This window comes from Atractosteus spatula, chromosome 14 (assembly GCF_055471065.1).
Source record: "Atractosteus spatula isolate fAtrSpa1 chromosome 14, fAtrSpa1.hap1, whole genome shotgun sequence".
NCBI lineage: Eukaryota > Metazoa > Chordata > Actinopteri > Semionotiformes > Lepisosteidae > Atractosteus > Atractosteus spatula.
This window is the reverse complement of record NC_142719.1, coordinates 27,306,435-27,326,679: the sequence shown is the minus strand read 5'-3', so window position 1 is coordinate 27,326,679 and position 20,245 is coordinate 27,306,435. Positions and strand designations below refer to the sequence as shown.

General features: G+C 36.5%; 2 protein-coding genes across 2 annotated transcripts; both read left to right on the top strand.

Annotated features, from left to right (window-relative positions):
• The first annotated feature begins 2,965 nt into the window (after positions 1-2,965).
• endou2 (endonuclease, polyU-specific 2) lies at positions 2,966-7,299 on the top strand. Its single transcript, XM_088933064.1, has 6 exons — positions 2,966-3,067; positions 3,538-3,643; positions 3,789-3,910; positions 4,554-4,666; positions 5,469-5,622; positions 7,048-7,299. The coding sequence occupies exons 1-6, from the start codon at positions 2,966-2,968 to the stop codon at positions 7,297-7,299; spliced, it is 849 nt and encodes a 282-aa protein (XP_088789190.1).
• Positions 7,300-8,232: 933 nt separating this feature from the next.
• On the top strand, positions 8,233-19,956 carry LOC148821002 (NEDD4 family-interacting protein 1). The gene is made up of 8 exons (XM_088932252.1): positions 8,233-8,552; positions 12,798-12,885; positions 13,788-13,918; positions 14,975-15,062; positions 15,971-16,095; positions 16,300-16,366; positions 17,162-17,270; positions 18,428-19,956. Exons 1-7 carry the CDS (start codon positions 8,523-8,525, stop codon positions 17,266-17,268), a joined length of 636 nt encoding a protein of 211 aa, XP_088788378.1. The 5' UTR covers positions 8,233-8,522; the 3' UTR covers positions 17,269-17,270; positions 18,428-19,956.
• Positions 19,957-20,245: the final 289 nt, after the last annotated feature.

Genomic DNA, 20,245 nt, shown 5'->3' with positions numbered 1-20,245 from the left:
GTAAAAATACAGCCCTGAATAAAAAGTGGTTGAGTTCTTCGTGATCTGTGTCTCATTCCACTAAATATTAACACAAGTTGAAGCCAGTGTTGTGAAAGCATTTTCAGATGGCTCCTTGGATACCTTTGTAATGGTCTTTGTCTCAGGTTTGGAAATAAATATATCATCAGCATAATATTTACACAAACAATTTGAAGATCCTATTCTGAAATAAACTGCCACATTGAAATAAAATGTTATCTTTTAATTTCATGGTATACTCATATATCATGTGTTGTTGCTCCCAGAATTCTGATGAATATTCATTGTGCTGGTAATTTTAAAAACACTTTGGTGTAATTTGTTGGAATATTATCCATAGAGAAGCAGACTTCTTAGTTCCTGATAGCTTGCTTTTTTATTTCAGCTTTACCATTAATGACTAGTATATATGATCTGTTCAGTACAATTAAGTTCCATTATTTAAAGTTAATTCATATACAGCATTTTTAGTGCCTGGTCATGAGGAGCAGCGATGTATAATGAAAAAAAATGTAATCTGTATAAACACAAAGCAGCATACTGAACATCTAATGGACTTCTGTCGGCTTGATCTAAAACTGTTACGTTTCTAAAGCTTGATCTTTGCCATTGTCCAAGCCTGTTACCTTACGAATATGTTAGCTGTTTGAGTTATCTTAGATTTCCCAAATAGGATCTTAGTGACAGAAAAAGTCATTTGGAAAGGTGCACAGTCAAATGTATAAGTAAAAAGCCCTGGGTGTGAGCAAATTAATGTCGAAATTATAGAAGAGGGCTATCACCTTTCAAATCTCATACAGAAAACATCTATATGAAAATCCAGGACATTTAATGCTGCCCTATGGAGATTTAACCCTACAATCACTGCTCACTGCTGCCAAGCTGCATTTCTAGTATTGGTGTCAGCAGTCTAAAGAAAGATTTTCAGTCAAAGTTCAGGACTGATAGTGAAAATACTTCAGTAGGTCTACACTTTATATATACTATATATGTACTATAGGACTTATATGGACTATAGGTCTTCACCCTTGTGTAGTTACCCTTGAGTGATCTCTATCAATATTTTCCCCAGGGTCAGAAACACGGGCTGGAGGGAGGAGGGTTTGGCGGATGAGGGTATTGGGACAGAAAAGAACAATACCATACCAAAGAAAACAAAGACAGAATTCATCTGTAGCAAGAGATTCAAAGGCAGCACACACAGCTTAATCCCTTTGACCAGAGTTGCTGACACTGAACAACCCTTTAAAACTGTCCCCTTTCTGACTCGTGCTGTAGGAACACCATCGTGTCTACAGCAGTAAAGGTACTGCTGTTTTTACAAACAGGTTCCAGAACGTTACACATGGTTGCTGCAAGCTGAAGGAAAAAAAAGGTCAGTGGTGTGTGCTGTGTGGGTGATCAGATACTCTGAAAAGAAGAAAAGTCAGGAGAGGACGAATGAATCCAGGGCAATTGTTATGAGACGAGGAGCTGAGAACACAGTATTGTAGTAAACATTAATGTGATGAATATTTTATGCTGTGGAGAGTGATAACAAACATAGCTCATAGACGGCATCGTGAATCCGGTTTTGAAATCTTCCAACTACTGGTAAGAAAAGACATGATGCTGTAATATATTTTCTATTTATTTTTAAGAAAGAAAATGTGATTTGAGATGGACTACAGATATGTATTTAAAAATACATTTTTTAAAGGAGACAGAAAAACAGGACTGCAAAGAGACTATTAAATTAATTGATTCAGTATTAATAAACAATTTCTATCGGTTTTTTTTCTACAGCTTTCCACAGATGTTAGTTAAGTAGATCTCATTTGTTTTAAATGTGATTTGAGTTGTGATGTGAGTTGAGATTACATTTTTTATGTACCTTATTTTGAATAATATTCCATTGAGTTTATTTAAAATAGAAAAACTTTTGAAACTTTTAAAAAAAGGACATATTAATAGCAAAGGCAGCATATAAATAGCATCAAGATTACAATAAGACAAACCAGTATAATGTACTGCAGTCATGAAGCTGATAGTCTACAGGGCCAACAGTATTCACAATATATGAATCCATATGGTATTATTAAGTGAAGACAAGTTCAGACTTTTCTAAGGCAATTACTTTGATTATGCAATAAGCAATATTCAATATGAAAAGCAATATGTAACAATAAATACTATGTGCTCTATGTTTACATACTGTACTATACTGTTTACATAGTTTACTGAATAAGAAAACATTGTTTTGCATCTCTACTGCAACAAAAAATGGATGGTTTGCATTTTTTAAATTTGCATGTTGTAATTATTATTTGTTTTGGTCACTCAAAGAGAGTGAAATCAAGTCTTGATTAATTTGATATCCATGAGTTCTCTTACCCTATAATATATACTGTACAGTACAGTTTGCTGACACACTGATATAACCACTTAGTGTAGTGCTCATAAGGGACATTTTTGGATGCCGTAGTAGTATTTTTCATTGTCTGTTTCATTGTGCTATTATGTTTGGGTCCTTTTACTAAGGAAAGTTAATATTTTATAATACAATCAAATGTAAGTACAATACGCAAAAACACTGTTTAAGATTTAGCAGCATTGAAAACAAATAAACACATAGACCTCTCACTGGGTTTCTTCAGAGTCAGCATTGAAACATGAATCAGAGGCTACATGAAGCATTTCTTTACACAAAAGGTGGTGGAAGAATGTAGCAAGTGTCCAGCCATGTTGTTGAATGCTGAAGTCAATACCATTACTTCTTTAAAGAAACAACTGGGCATGATGCAAGATCAGATCAATTAGCTACTTAGCAGCCAAATGATATAGATATAGAAGTTTTCTCATTTATAATCTTTCTTATGCCCATATGGTTGATTTCACACAGCTTTATTACTGAGGTGACTGAGGATTTGGTAGGTAACTGGTCCCACCTGGAGTCAGTTGCATCATGAATGAAAGTGACCCCGAACTGTCGGCGATGGCACAAGAGCTTTGGGACAATGATATGAACCGGCTGCAGCCTGGCAAGGACTACCAAATTTCTCTGCAGGTACCAGTGGCCATGCTGATAGCCAAAGGCAACTTAACGTTTTCACCATGAAATCTACGCAAAGGTTTTCGCATACAGTCCATGAAGTAAAATAGTTTGTTTTTAAATAAAATCCTTAAACATAGTTATGGATTAGTATTAAGAAGCACATTGTTAATCTGCAAAAGTGAACATGTAGGTTTGCTACAATGCTATTGTATTGTTTTTTTCACTTCCTGTGAATTAAGAATCTGTGTTCTGACACGGTCTTTAGAACCCCACTTCCATGTCCATTTGGTCAAAGAGAAATCACGTGCGTCTGGTAGCATATCCCTCACATGGCAATAAAAGAATAAGGTGAATATCCATCATTGTGAAAGCTATAAATTCTGCAGTCAGGCCAATGGATTAGGGTTGCTTGTCTGACCTGTTGATCTGTTGTATGTAGCAAAGAGACAGTTCTCTAACAAGTCCATTTTATGATATTGGAGGAAAAGGCGGGTATCACGCAGTCCAATGATGATGGAAACGATGGGGCTACTTCACCACTGTTCACATTTGTGGATGAAAACATTTTTAAAAAGGAAACCTTCCTTGGTGAGTTTTTTTTCAAGAAATAACTGCATACTCCTACCTTCGCTACCGGTTGAGGGATAACATGACCCAGGGCTGGTATTTTTCTCTGTATCCCCTGTGTCCCACATGATTCAGTTGAAGACCTGTTCTGATCTTTCCACTTTAGCCTTCATCTCTCTCCTTGACAACTATGAAAGTGATGCAGGTGAGCCTGAGGTCGTGACCCCAGAAGAGGAAGCTGAAAACCACAGGTTCCTCGATTCGGTCATGAAAACTCCCACCATGAAGGTAGCTGCTTACCTCTGGCCAGTGGAAAAAGGTCGATGTTGAATGTTGAAGTTGATTTTTTTTCCTGGCATTTCACTGCTTCCAAGTTGCATTTCTAGTATTGTCTAAAGACAGACATTTTCAGTCAGAGTTCAGAATTGATAGTGAAAATACTTGAGTAGGTCTGCACTTTATATATACCATAGGTTTAGATACATTATTAAACCTATATAAACTATACTGTAGGGTTTGTTTCTGTTATTTTCAAATGTTACTACACATTTATGCAGGCTATTCTAGTAATATTAATATATAAAATGTAAGAATACAATAAGTGCTGCAAATGAGAGGAAGCCCATTCTTCATGATTTCCTAAACTATCCAGTTGGTCTTAAAGAATCCCACTCTTCAACAGCTGTGCTGGACAATTTGTTCCAACATCCACAAATACAAATAAGTTGTGCCTTCTATTTGACATCTGCTCTTGATTTCCACTTATGGCCTTTATACGTTTTTGTGTGTGAAGCAATCCTTTGGGAATCTGTTAATCTTGCAATCAAAAAACATAAGGAAAAAGTGGTTACATTAAAAAGAGATTTGACCATGGCAGTGGGACACAGTAACGTTAACCTTTCTGGGACTTGTTCTTATGTTTTCACTATAGATCGCCCACAAATATCTTGTGGAAAAGCAGCTATCTCCTGAGGACACTGAAAAATTCAAACAGCAGCTCTACCGCATCTGGTTTGAGCTATATGCCAGAAGAGGATCTACCAGGTAGGCAAAAGGATTTTTTTATTACCCTAGTTTGGACTTGTTTCCTGTTTTTTTAGGAGTAAAGTTGTGTACACTCTTCACCTCCTGTTTTCTCCACCACCTGAATTTCTGATTGAGTGGGAAGGAATATACAGTAGGTGAATAATCTCTGATAAATGGTCCTCTTCATAGATCATTTTCTAACCACTTTATCCAATACAGGATCGATGTTGGAGCTGGAACCTATCCCAGCAAGCAACAGGCTCAAGGCAGGGAACACCCTGGACAGGACACCAGTCCATTACAGGGCAGACACACAGACACACACTCACTCACACCAGGGACAATTGACTGGTCAGTAAACACAGGGGTATTCCCACAGGAAAGAACAGTATATGCAAGATAAAATAATAATGGGCCCTCAGTTCAAATCCAGATTGTGATGCTGTCTGTGTGGAGTTTGTATGATCTCTATGTGTTCATACGGGTTTCCACTGGGTGCTCTAGTTTTCTCCCACAGTTCAAAGACATACTGGTAGATTAACTGGATTCTGGGAAACTTGGCCCTGATGTCAGTATTGTCTGTGTCTGCCTGTGTCCTGTGATGGCCTGGCGTCCCTTCCATGGTGTGTACTCCGCCTTCAGCCTGCAGCTTGCCGAGATAGGCTCTGACTTTCCCAACAACCCTTAATTGGAAGTACGGTTAGAAAATGGAGGGATAGAAAGGTGACCTTTGGTGAGAGTGTGAGATTTTTTAAACTATTTCAGCAAACCCACACAAATAAGGAGTTTGATATCTCATAGTATCCTGTCTTTCCTTCAGGCCGGACTCGTCAGGCTTTGAACATGTGTTTGTGGGAGAGACGCGAGGAGGCCATACTGTCATCGGCTTCCACAACTGGATCCAGTTATATCTGCAGGAAAAGCTGGGACACGTTGACTACAGGGGCTACAGTCTGGATGCAAATTCACCTCAAGTGAGCAAACTCTGTCAAGGATCAGAAGCTGAGAACTTACCTGTGAATTTGCTTTTCTGATACTGCATAACACCCAAGGTGCTGCACTGAATGTTTCCAGTGCAGATGATAAATTCCTTTTTTTCAGAGCTATGCGTGAGCTCAATCCTGGAATCCACAGATGTTCATGTCTCATCTAAAGCACTGTCATTTTAATTACGTTACCAATTTTATGGAAGATAAATATTTGTTTCTAAATAGCTTTGCGTGAGACAAATTCTTTATGGGGTTAGTTGTTTTGTTAAAAAAAGAAACAGGTTTATCTTCCCGAGATTATTTTTTTTCAGGTTTTTAAAGACAATTTTGGGTTTTACAAGCTCCCAACCATCAAATCATAGTTCACGAATTGCTGTTAATACCTATTATGCGCTACTAATTCTAAGTGTTGTTTTTATTTTTGAAAAATGATTAAGTGAATAGGTCTATGAACAGTGGTGATTACAGTCTCCTTGACATGATTCTTAACCTGCCTGGATTATTGAAGCTGGACTTTGATCACTACACAAACAACAAAGTACAAAATGTAACACACCTTATGTTGAAATAGCATTATGAGTGTTATAAAATGTTCACATGGGTTTCCTCTGGGTGCTCTGGTTTCCTCCCACAGTTCAAAAACCTACTGGGAAAATTGGTCCTAGTTTGAGCGTGTGTGCCCTGTAATGGACTGGCATCCAGTCCAGGTTGAACCCCAATTTATACCCATTGCTTGCCAGGATAGGCTCCTGCTCATTCCACAACGCTGAATTTTATGACGTGGTTAGAAAATGGATGCAGGGATCTAGAAACCATATTCAGGCTTCCTTATATATTTTGCCACCAGGGGGCAGCGCGTTATTTTAAAGCAGCCTTTTCTGCAGCCAGTACCCCTTTGGTTTTCAAAATGTTTTCGCACCACTTAAATAATCATTGACGGTAAGTTTTTAATACCTACTACAGAATGAAAAAGATGGATTAATATATTTCAATTTAAGTAAAATTAAGAATACATGGATAATCACACCTTTAAGTTTACTTAAAAATATATAGGTTTCATCAAACAAAGAAGCTGCACGTGCCTGAGCTTAAGTCATGTTTTAAATGATTTATGTTTTAAAAAAATCTGCCTTATCTTGCACCCCAAGTTAGAAAAACACCATTTTAAAGGTTTGGAAAAATGAAATGCTGTGTAGTTTGCCTTTGCAGGCAAAGTGAGACGTATGAAGGCTTACATGCAGAATACAGTTGTCCCTGATACTCAATTCTACAAAGCCTGTGATTAAACAGAAATTCAAATTAATCTTTTAACATCATAGTAATCTTGTTTGTCAGTACTGAACTGTGAATAAGATCAAGGTATAACATGGTTAACTCTTGTTTCCTCTTTTGATCTTTGTGGTCACCTAGCCTGATGAGGAGAAGCATATTCTGGCCCTCCAGTTCAGCTGGAAGAATGGGATCAAGCCCAAAGGCAGTATCTTCATTGGAGTCAGTCCTGAGTTCGAGTTTGCTCTCTACACCCTCTGTTTTTTGACTTCCCCCAATGAAAGAGTTAAAGTGTCTTTCAGCATCTATGAAGTAGAGATTGTCTGCCACCACTACAACCAGAAGCACATAGGGACCACCTATCCCATTCTCATAAAGTACCTAAGAAACTGACCTGGTTCTCCACCAACTTGTAAAACTTTCAGTGACTATGTCAGCCGTATTGTTTTTATCCTTTCCATTCCACAATAAAAGACAATTCAGACTGCATTTTCTTCCAGTGCAGGTTTTTTACTGATTATAAATAAATAAAGTTTAAAAGTTGTCAGACTGTCTAATAAGATACCAGTTACATCAACCTTGGTATCCATGGAGAAATAAGTAAATAAAATGTAAGAAAACAAACTCAAACCGGGGGAAATTCTAAATTAAGAAATCAAGACATTTTTAGGCACAAGAGCACAAGAACATCAGAAAACATACAAAAGAGGGGAGATCATGGCCTTTGCAACCTGTCTGCAATACTACATGCCCATCTGTGTTTGACTTACACTTGAAACATACCAGCAATATTATTGATTTGACCATATTTGTTTACCCTGAATATTATAAAGATTTGAAAGCTTTACACATATTTGACATTTATTTGTAAGTTAATTTGCTTGCATAATGAGATTTGCTTTCTTAATAAATGATCCCCCTTAACAATACTTAGAAATTAGCCAAATGGATTTAGGGAAAGAGGATGTCACACTTATTTTTAAAAGGTATGAAAGCTCACTGTGTAAAATTACACTGTAGAACTATTGCACTCTCACTGTCTCAAGTTATTCAACTCAAAGGACTCTTATACTATTATAATAAAAATAATAACTATAAAATATTATTGTCATAAAATATAATGCTTAATGATAGGTATGATATCAAGTACTTATCCACAAAAATAATTAAATTACTTTGTGAAAATTATTATGATAATCAGCAGCAAAACCAATTTGTATTTAATTTCTTTTCTGGGATATACTTGGAAAAACATGAATAAATAAAAAATAATTAAATGACTACTATGAACGTCTGTATAATCGTTTTATTATTATAAAACTTGCCACAGTATGGAAAAATACACAGCAGAGAAATGAAAGCATCTTCAGTGGAAGTCGTAGTTTGGTCTGGGGTGGCAGTATTCGACCTTGTTTCGTTATATCGCACGGAGTGCAATTGCTGAGCTGCGGGGAAAAGGGTGGAAACGTGTTCCCCTGTGGAATTTCAGAGCCTGGCAGACGAGGCGTTTCTTTCATTTTACACAGATTTGGCACAAAAAGAATAAGTCGGGGATAAATCTTTACAATCTGGTTTGCTTATACTACTTTATTAAAGGCTTTTGCGCTGACGGAAGAATGACTGAGCAAAGCAGTAGATACCAGCAGGTAAGTGGAAGTGAGTTGAGCGGACCGGGTGAAAACGGAAGGCCGAACCGTCTATTCAAGTGACGGCAGCTTTTACTTCGTGTAGGAAACACCGGTGATGCATTGAGGATATTAGGCCCGATTGTTTTGAAATGTAATACAGTATTAAGCTGGTCAAGGCCAAATTATTACCAATTCCTGATGTTTCGCCTACAAACCTTTAAATTGTTCTATTATAAATAAAACAAAAACTTATTTTAATCTACATTTTGAGTCGACGAGACCCGGAGTAAGTAAGAAGTGCGAATTAAGTTTTAAATCGAAAGCCTTCAGGATTTGGTTTTACATCTTCCTAACATTTTGAACTAAATAGTAGAAGCATTTCTGTCTGGTTTAACCGATCTGAAATAGTATTTAGGTAGTATTAGACGAATGTTATTCATGGTCTTTGGGCAGATACCGTTTAAAGTATAACGTATATATGAAAACAGTGGCTACAATGACGTTATCAAGGTGGGGTTTTCATTATTTTCTACATTAAGAAAATGTGTCTATGAAACCATTCCACCTTTTCTGTATATTTCAACAAATGTTCGCTATATTCTTTTATTGTAGTTAAGCGTCACCAAAGTAGGCCAAAGGTTTCATTTGGTAGACATAATTGGTCGATTCTGTTCTCAAAACAGAAAACAGGAAGAGGGACTAAATAATGCATTTGATAGCATTATATAACACTATTTGTATGAGGGACTGTCATTGTTTTGTTTTACGATTTGAGACGAAGGTATCTTTTTAAATATAGACTTTTACTAGTTTTATTACGATCTGTTAATTTGTAAAATGCAAAAATGGTTTAGATCAAATGTAATGCTTTTACAAAAGTTAGATCTCAGCTCTGACATTTAATAAATTAATCAAGATGTAAACTATTAAATACATTACTACTGGTAGCATTACTGATAGCGACATATAAAGGTGTGCTCAAGGCTTTTTAATGCGCAAATCTATTTAAAGAAAAGAATATAATTGGCTTACACGGCCTTTATAAGTCTTTATAAAGTTATTCGGTACCCACTCAACCTCAGCTTCCCATAACAAAATGTTGACATTTAAAACGCATTCTTTAGATTATCGAAATCACTCCAAAATGAGATGTATTTTAATGATGAATATCTCCTTCCTGCTTACAGCAATGACTGCTTCTCAGCAAATTATCATCATTGAGCTTCTGTATTTGGCTTTGTTTCCTACATGATCTTTCTCTTCTAATATACAAAATGTAACAATCACAATTTTGAAGTAGGAATTATTCTTTGATTGTGGTTGTTTGGACTGAATTGTTTCTTAGGTTTTGTGAAAATCAAAAGAGATTAAAACGGCCTTTAATGTGAAGTTTTGTTGTGCATAGAATTCAGCTATTTAACTTTTTCCACTGTTTTTTTTAGGTAGTGAGTCAGAAATGAGAGACATGTTTAATACAAAAAATCAACCTCAAACCTTCCCTTACTCTGTAGTCATCATGCATGCTATTGGAATTTTACAGCAGTACCTAGCTTGTGGAATTACTGAGGAATTCATGTGATTTGTGAAAAGCTCACTTCGTTTCCTTTGACTTGTATAATCTAGTCCTAATGTAGGACTTTGCAAAACATTAACAAATAACTACTCATTTATGTTAAAAATTTACACTTTCAGTTTATATTAAGGTTTCTTAGAAAACCACGAGCATAGCATTTAATATGTTGCTTAAGCATACATTAGTACAGCATTATTATGTCAAACTAGTTTCAATTTCACAGTGATGAATAATCCATCCAGCAATTTTATAATTGTTTCATCCAGTGCAAGGTCATGATGAAGCTGGAGCCTGTCCCGTTCAGCTATGGGCACAAGGCAGGGCACGCCCTGGACAGGAGATATCAGTCCATTGCAGGGTACACACAGTCGCACCAGAGTCAATGTTCCCAAAAGCCAATTAACCTAATGGTATGTCTTTAGAATGTGGGTGGAGACTGGAGCACCTGGAGGAAACCCATTTGAACATACAGGCTGCACCCAGATAACACCCTGGGTATGGAAATGAATGCATAACCCTAGAGTTGCAAGGCAGAAATGCTAACCGCTGTGCTACCATGCTATTCATGAGTACTATAGATGGTATCTGTACGGTTGGATCAGGTGTCCTCATATTCTGTCTATTAATCTAACTCATGGTGATCACTGTAATGCATACTACATTTCACAACTCGTATAGTGAGCTTCATTAGAGTATTTAAAAGATTCTTAATTGCAAGTTTGTTTTGGTTCACCTTTTTGGGAAGAACTTTAAAAAAGCAATTCACCTACAGGGGATTAAATGAATAGATCTTGCTTCAAGAAAGCATTAAATCTGGACCTGCAAGTACACATTTTAAAAAAAAGTATAGCTTTACATTGAACATGAGCATTCATGTGTCCACTGATTTAGTGAAATGCTTTGAGTCTTTTTACTAGCATTTATCTGCTTTAAGATATTAATTGTTGTTTTATGAAGTTTAAAATGAATTCAATTTCTAGTTTTCAACACTAACACTTTTCAGAGAAGAGAATTGGGAGATATAGATTAGAAGAATTTTCAATCTCCCTCATGAATAGGGTGCTTTTGTGTTTCAAGGTACTAAATCTTCTCCCTCCCTTGTGCATTATCTAGACCTGTCTCTTTCTATTGTAGGACACTAAAGGAATTGTAATTAGTAGAAACCTTCCTTCTAATTATCCTTAATTTTAACTCTAATAGCTTATTTATTGTAATAGGTTTTTATTATGGTATAGGGGAGTAGTCCTATCTGTAGCAAACAAAATCTTGTGAAAGTGTTTCCGTAAGTAACGTAAAATTCTCACCACCCTTGCCTGCCTGCTATACAAACATGTAGTGGATTTCTGAAAGAAATGAACATGAAACAACAGGCTTTCATTTACAGTGAAAATGCTATTTTTCTGCTTGCCAAACCGATTAATAGAAAAACTTATCTATGCTTCCAGAGTTAATGTCCGCTTTTGTATTTTCTTAGTTTTTTTTTACAGTAGATCCATTTAAGAATAGAAATTGAATTCTGTATATTCTGTTACTTACATTTCCCTGTTTTCAATCACAAGCAATGGTTTCGATCCCTCAGCAAAATGTGCATGTCATGTGAGGTAAAAGATGATTCATTTGGTTGCCCAAGCAGACAGAAGACATCCTATCCAGGATATGAGTTACAGAAATGTGCCGAGTGCTTCAAACGTGGCAGTGCTAGAACAGGCTGAATTTTGAGTAACCCATGATTATACAACTAGAGAAATACTGGAAAGCTCTACAGCCACCGTTTCGTTTAAAGCTCTCAAGAGTTCTAAAACTCCATAAGTATGTCTCTGAAAGATTAAGTTAAGATGAATTTATTTTCAAAAGAGAAGATTAAACCGATACTACGAAATTTCGCAAGGGGTGATGGAGCACTGTTCTTTTTAGTCCCAGGTATCTCTTTATTTGTGAATTCCTAAGTTTAACTGTGGCCTTTACTGCCTGGATTTCCAAATCTTTACAATTTTTTTTCAGGCTTGATTAAAAAATCCTTCGGTTTTGTTTTCACAGTGTTAAAACAATTTACATCAAATCTCCTGACCCAGTGCAGCAATATTTGTGTGTATGATCATGTGTAAGAGAGCTGTAATGTATCCGTACACTACAATAAATACTTGTAAGAGGGTTGTATGGATATCTGTCACACTGCTCACAAACCACAAAACCCCAGCATTAGCAATGTTAGTAATGAGATAGTGGAAAATGTCTCTGATTCTGTGAAGATAACCTGCTGGGCAGAAACGACTGTGAAAAAGATGACGGGTTCAGTGTTGTTCCGTTATGGGTGATGTTTCTTTTTGGCTGTGTGTGGGTTCAGGGGGTCAGAGTGCAAATAGCTCTGCAGGATGATGCACTGCACAGTAGTGAGCAAGGCAGAGAACAAAACAGAAGCATTGCAACGGAGATTTGCAGTACTCTTTATAAGCTCTTTTAGATGAGTATCTTCAAAAGAGGTTCCAGTGAGTGTGTAATCTGGCAATATTTCAATTCTTTCAGCACATCACAGACACATCAGCACAAAGCAGATGTCACTGGAGAATGACTTACAGGTTTGAACCTTCTTTCCTCACTCATTGGAAAGGGGAGTTCTTTAAAAATGAGCAATATAAAGTCAACAGGCTGTTGAATGTGGGGTTTTATTTTTGGTGTTACTGCTTTTCCAGTTGCCGAATGAGGAGGAGCCTGGAGAAAGCTCCCAAGCTGCTTCTGATGCCCCTCCTCCATACAGCAGCATTGCAGCAGACAATGCAGGTAAGCGAGCCTAAGTAAGAATACTGGTGAAACATCCAGGGCACATTTTACTTTTACCTCGTCACCCTAATTTATAACTTCCCATTTTGACCTATCAGTGCATCCATCCAGTGAGGTATATCCGTGGTCCTGGACAGCCACAATCCAGCAGGTTTTAGAGATTAACCTTAAATGGCCATATTCCTAAACCCTTGGAACAGTTTAATTTGAATCACTTTTTAAATTTGAATCAAGCATGTGATTTTTTCATTAAAATAGTATAGAGATAAATTGTATTGTTTTTCTGAAGGCTATTGGTATTTCTTGATTTAATTGACATTATCAGTTTTACTGGTAGAAAGGTAGAAAGGGCGGAGCGGTGGCTCTGTGGCTAAGGGTCTGTGCCTGTGGCTGGAAGGTTGCCGGTTCAAATCCCGCAGCCGGCAGAGGAATCCTACTCCATTGGGTCCCTGAGCAAGGCCCTTAACCCCAACTGCTCCAGGGGCGCTGTACAATGGCTGACCCTGCGCTCTGACCCCAAGCTTCTCTCCTTGTCTGCGTGTCTGTGTCTCATGGAGAAAAGCTGGGGTATGTGAAAAGACAAATTCCTAATGCAAGAAATTGTACAGGGCTAATAAAGAAACATTATCATTATTATTATTATTATTATTATTATTATTATTATAGTAGTCTTACAGTTTTTACAAATAGAAGATTAAGGAATGACCTGTAAGATGTGTAGGGTTGTGGTTTTACAGTTGGTCACTGCTCTTTAAGAGAAATTTTACATATTTTGGGACACTAAACTGCATGAATTAAGTAAACCTACTGCTCAAACTACTATCTTCATGTAGCTGATTATACTCGGGAGCAAAATATGTTGTATTGTTTGTTGAAAAAAATGTCCTTTTTTTCTATTTTAGCTTACTTTGATTATAAAGATGAGGCAGGGTTTCCAAAACCACCTTCTTACAATGTTGCCACATCGCTTCCATCTTACGACGAAGCTGAAAGAACCAAAGCTGAAGCAACAATTCCTCTCGTCACTGGAAGGGTGCGTTCTGATTTTCTTTCCCATTCATACTCGCAGATTGTACCGATAGTCATTGCAGGGTAATGTGGTAAAAAGGAGATTGTCTGGAACTGTGACATGAGGTAGAGTAAGTCAAACATGTGAAAAAGATCCTTTAAATATTCCTGGTTCCATGAGAAAATACTTTACTTTTGTCCTACTGGTGACAATTGTTTATTGGATTTACATACACAGGTATTGTAGCTATGTTCTTATAAAAACCACCTGAATGACTCAATTGATGGTTTTAAAATTTACATTTGACTCCACATTATTAAAAAAGGACATTGTGAGTACAAGAGTTACCAGGCCAAAGTATTAATTTCCTTTTCATTCTCCTTGCTTTTTATTTTGTTTTAAAAAATCCATAGCTACCTAAATGATTACATTGAATGTAAATGTGTACACTTGGGAACAAACGTCATTTAGGTGGAATATTTTTATTTGACTTTTATTCTAGTCCTGTTTTACTGGTTTGTGTTTCTTTGCCACAAACTGCTTACGTACAGCACAGGGAACGCCTGGACACTTTTGATGATGTAACTGGCAATTCGCTGGAGGTACAGTAATAGAGCACAAGTGTGGGTGTGGTATTATAACTGGTTTTGAAGATGTGGTAAAACAGCGTTGATGTGTAAACAGACAGACAGTTAGCACCTTGTTTTCAGAGTTCCAAGAAAAAAGAAACTGCAATGTGGTTAGCAGTGTTCAGAAATCAACAATTAAATAATCTTTAAATTGTAGCTGCTGAACACCTTTGATGTTAAATAATCATAGTTGTTTTACAAACATATATAATCTATGTGTGTGTATATATACACTCATATATTGAGTATAGATTAATAAACTTCAAATGAAGGAACATTGCAGGTTCTGTTTTGCGTAATATGAAATAGTTTGTGAATATCATTTATCAAAATCCTCTTGCTAGACAATTAAAATGAGAATTTGTCTCATTTTTTGCTGTTTTAGAACATCACGGATATCCCAGGAATTTAAAGTTCTAATAGTTTGTTTTTTTTTTCTTGTCTGTTTCAGGATGATGACTTTGTGGCAAGAGATGACTTTGATGATGCAGATCAGCTGAGGATAGGGAATGATGGCATATTCATGCTAACTTTCTTCAGTGAGTGCTATGTTAAACATTGTCAAGTTAATTCAGGTTTTTTGTAAGAAGCCAAGCATGCTACAAAAATGCTACATGAATGTAGTGAGGATAAACAGTATAGCCATAGAGCTCAAGAAATCTAGTCACTCTTTGTTCTGCATTTCCTGAATCCATACATATTCCTTTTATAAGCAACATTGTTTAAGGCTTCCTCTGTTGCACAGGTGTGCAGAGATGTGAGCCATAAGAGCACTTAACACAAATGCATAGTACACAAAACAGATTGGATCAATTTATGTAAGTCTGTAGTGTCTTAAACATCAATTAAATGAACAAATGGAAAAAAGGAGAGATGATTGTAGTATAACTGCCCTCTTGTGGATACTGAATACTTCTAATTGCCTTGGCAAATCTAATTGCTTTGAAAATACAGATGGTAAAATCACACACTGGAGAATTAATTGCCTTGGTGATTGAGAAGGAATAGCATCATATTTAAAATGTTGTATTCTAATATAACACCCAGATTTGTATGTAACTTGACTTCTACCTTGAAATTAGTTATTGTTTTGCTGCTTTTTGGAGTAGGTGAGGTCTCTTGCGATTCATCTCTTTGCAGTACCCCCTGGTACTGCAAAAGATGTCTAAGCAAAAGACTTGTTAAAATGTTTTTTATTTGGTCTGTCTTTTCCTTTTGTGCACAATTTACAGGCCCTCGTCTCCATTAGGACACTGCGTATCTAAAGATCCCTGGTTTTATACATGCAGCAAATTGTGTGACTCTTTGACATCACTGAAATAACTCAGTGTCTGGGATCATGTTCTTGGCATTGGCATTCCAGATCCCTGAAAACCAGTGGAAAAAAGAAAACAACACATCTGTGGACAGATATTTGGTGAAATCTGTTTACTTTTTGCATTTTCAGTGGCTTTCCTGTTTAACTGGATTGGATTTTTCCTGTCCTTCTGCCTCACAACCTCTGCTGCAGGAAGATACGGGGCTATTTCTGGGTTTGGGCTGTCACTCATCAAATGGATCCTTATTGTGCGGGTAAGAAAATTCTTTATGTCCTGCCATTAGAGCTCCTGAAATAATATTCCCATTGCTCCTTTTCCACATATGGTGATTATAGAGGTGTGTAAAGAAATGCATGCATATATATTAAGCACTTTTGTCAAATTTGTGCATTTCCTACTCTTATTTTATGTATATTGTAAACGTTTGTCCTCATAATTTTATTTTTTTCCATTTCAGTTTTCTACCTATTTCCCTGGGTACTTTGATGGTCAGTACTGGCTGTGGTGGGTCTTCCTTGTACTGGGTGAGTGTCAATATCCAGCTCACTTTCTTACTGTTAAAGTGGCAAATATTTGTGGTATATTAATTCTCAGAAAAGTATATCCTTTGACACACACTGCTAATGTGGGCTGCTGGTGCATGGGGTTGAGAGAGGAAACCATGTTTCAGAAGGTACTCAGGAATTCAGTGAGCAAGCTGTGACAGGACAGTAAATTGAGAGATGAAACATGCCTCCACCATCCATTCCATTGGTTGTAAATATATTCGAGAAAGGACAAAGTATATGGTGCACCCACTCATTGTCTAATTTAAACCCCTCTTCAACATTGCTGGTTCACTGGATATCTTGGAAAGTTTTGAAGTACAATTGATATCTCTACCAAACCCATGTGATATGTTTAATGTGCAAGCCATATCACACTTGTATCAGCAGACCATGTCAGTGCCTTCTTTTTTTTCATACTAGCGTATGCTGCAGGTGGACATTTTATTCTGAATAGGCATTGTGTAGTAATCCCATCTAACTCCAGATCATGAAGCAAATGCATACCTGGCAGAGCTCTCTGTAGTTTTCTTAAGTATTTTTGGTTGCTGCTGTGAAATCCAGAGTTGCACGAGCTGCTGAAGTTTGCAGAAGCAGTCTACAGTTTGTTCCATATCGTTGCCATTTTATGAAATTATTGATATGCTTTAACAAACAGAGAGAGAGATACTTGTGTTTTTGGTTCTTTGTGAACTTGAAATTGCTTGTGAAGCTAGCCTACAGAGACGGAAGAGTTCTGCACTTCTCATATATATTTATTTTTCATTGCGGTAGGATTCCTCTTGTTCCTCAGGGGCTTCATCAACTATGCGAAGGTCAGGAAACTGTCAGACTCTAGCTTTTCTACTCTCCCTCGTACCAGAGTCCTCTTCATTTACTAAAGGTAAGCAGCAAGGTTTGAGGAGACAACAAAAACATTCACTGGGATGGCATGGCAGACAGATGTGAACCCAGCAGCTCAGAAGTGCATGTGGCATACTTAGATTTCAGCCAGTTTCAATGTGCCCATGACATCCATTGTGTGACCAGAGTGCACTGCTCTCTGATCCTTAACATAGGTTTTGATGCTGGGCACAAGAATTTCTTTGCTCAGAGTTTTGGGACTCTGATACACAGAAGTGATGTGCTTTTGCCCCATTCCACTTTTTATTTTCTAATAACCAATTAATTTAACCTGTGAAGTGTCTAATCTCATCAACTCCCATAGTGCTTTAATAGTGATACTCGGTATCTACTGCAGAGTTTGAATTATTACTACCGCTGTTGGCTTTGTATGTGAATTTTTACTTAATATCAAAATCTTTTTTTGTGATTAAACAGTATTTCTGTTGGATTTTGAATTCAGAAATCGGTGATTTCATTTCTTTTACACCTTAGGATGTTTTAGGTCATTGAATATTTATTTTCCTACCTTGCATATCTTAGTCTGTGTACAGTGCATTTTATTTAATGTTTATATATTTAGTCATCATGTCATTATTGAAAATTGTTCATTGTTTAACATTTTTTGTTAGAAATTGACACATTTTAACAACATTCATCTTACACAGTCCATCTCTTTAATGGAGAACCAGACTAAAGGCTATGTAAAGTTCAGAAGTGATAAGCGGATATCAAAGAGCACTATAACATGTTAATTGATACTGGATTAAAATCTTAGATTAAAAAAAGGATACTTTTAGTACCCATTTAACCACACTGTATTCTTCTGCTGTGTACTAGTACTACAAAGTACAATTATTTTGCTGATTTTAAACAGAAATGAGCTTTATTTCTGTCTTCCATTCTTTTTATCTTTATGGTCTATGTGATTTGTAGTAAAAATGGAATCAGTAGCTTCTCTCCTCCTAAAATTGAAGTTTTTTTAACTTAAGACCCAAAATAGTCACTTTCTTACTAGTATTTCTCAATTAAATTAGCATCACAGTGCCTGGAGAGGATATTGCACATTCAATCATCCTGCATTTTTCTGTGAGACATCTACGGTTTCTTAAAATAGAATACAATTTGTCTAATAGTTTCAATGCCCTTCTTTCACAGCTGCTTTTCGGAAACAAAAACAGCCCCCTTCCTGCATTTAGAGTCCTGGAAGCAGAAAAAAAAACAAAACTCCATCAAATATCAACTGCGCACCTGCAGGAAGTGAATCAAGACAGATCACAGAAGACAAAAGGAATAATATCACTGCTTTAAATAACAAAATACCGTTTAAGAATGAGACATTTCTTTCTATATGTTTCTAGATGTAAAATTTTACTAGTGGATGCTGAAGATTCTGTAACCATTCAATCATTAGTGGCTAATGTTAAGTGCTATTTGCAATCAAGTCTGTGACGTTCGAATAATGCCTTACATACTATCTGTTCATAGTTACTCAGTAGCATGCACTATGCCCTTTTTAGGCAATAGAGGGCAGTCTTGCTTTTTCCCTGTCTTTTCAAACTGTAAGTGATTTGGAATCCAGCCTTATGCTGGCCATGATTTTGCAGTTCAGCAATGGGGACTCTCAACAGTTCAGTGGTTTACATTACATTTTCTTGAAATAATTTCAAAACAGTGTTTTGTTGCATAAGTTATAAAAGTAAAACTACCCTTGTTGAAATTTCTTCAAAATTATGAAAATAGCATACTTTAGAATTACTTTATAGGTATGTTTTATAACATAAGTATACATACAGGACAGCAGAAATTTAACATATAATTCTAAGGAATGCTGTAAGTAGTTAATTTCCAGAAATAAAAATAAAAACCAAGGCAGTACTACAGGCTTTATTCTTTATTAATAAAGATTGACTGATTGGCAAATGGTTTCTTATAAAACGTGAGTAAAGCAAAAGGTGTAAAAAGTAACATTTTAATAGAAAATAATTCCATGGTGTTTGTTTGAACTTACAGTAGGTTGAGAGATGGGTCCAAAATGCATCATGTATAAAAATATAAAAGACCTACATCTATCTAACAAACAGAAGTGTGTTAACAGTATACAAAATAATCACATCTTTACTGCACGTTCAATCAGGCAGATTACCTGGAATTGCTTAATTCCAAATGTCAAAGGAGAGCATAAGTGAGGGGGTCCAGTTTTTGTTCTATGTCTTATTTCTACTACTGTAATGATGAAGTGACAAGAGCTTGAGTAGTCAGGCTCCTTGTAGGTCTCCATTCAGCTGAACTCAAGTTGCTCAGGTGGATCAAGGCTTGGGCATTAATTTAAAATATTTTCCCCTACATTCATTGTCAGTGTCAGGAGAGGTTTATCTTGTGAAATAATGTCTAGAGAGAGGAATGGTCTAATGCTGATTTTCCAACTCCTTACCAACTTGAATACGTTTTTTTCCGCCCTAGGCTTACCTGAGAACTTTTTACATGGTCCCTTTGATCTATCTACTATTTCTCTACGTTAGTGTAAGTCTCTCTTGAGTGAGATGACTTTTTCATCGTAAAAATGGACAGATCCAATTTCTATACTTTCTGCCAAGTAGTACTGCACCTTGGCGAGTTTTATTGTCCAGAAAAGTGCAAGATTTGTAAATATAGCAAAATGTCTAATAAATGTCACTTATATAGCAGTTGTGATGGAGAGTCGTTGAATCTTTGCTGTTGGAGTTTATTCCTTTCATCTTCTCATCTTTAAAGTGATAAAGGTGGCATTAGTGTGTGTGTAAAGGTATGATCTGGAATAGCTGTGAAAGTCAATGTGAATGGCAGTTCAGTTTCATTTCGGTTTTCTGGGTAAAATGAAGATGTTGTTACTTTTTAAATGAGGGAAATTGGTAATCGAGTGAAAACCATAATAATTACATTAAGAGAACTATGTGCTCAACAGAGCTTGTGGTTCTACATGCTACACTCAAAACC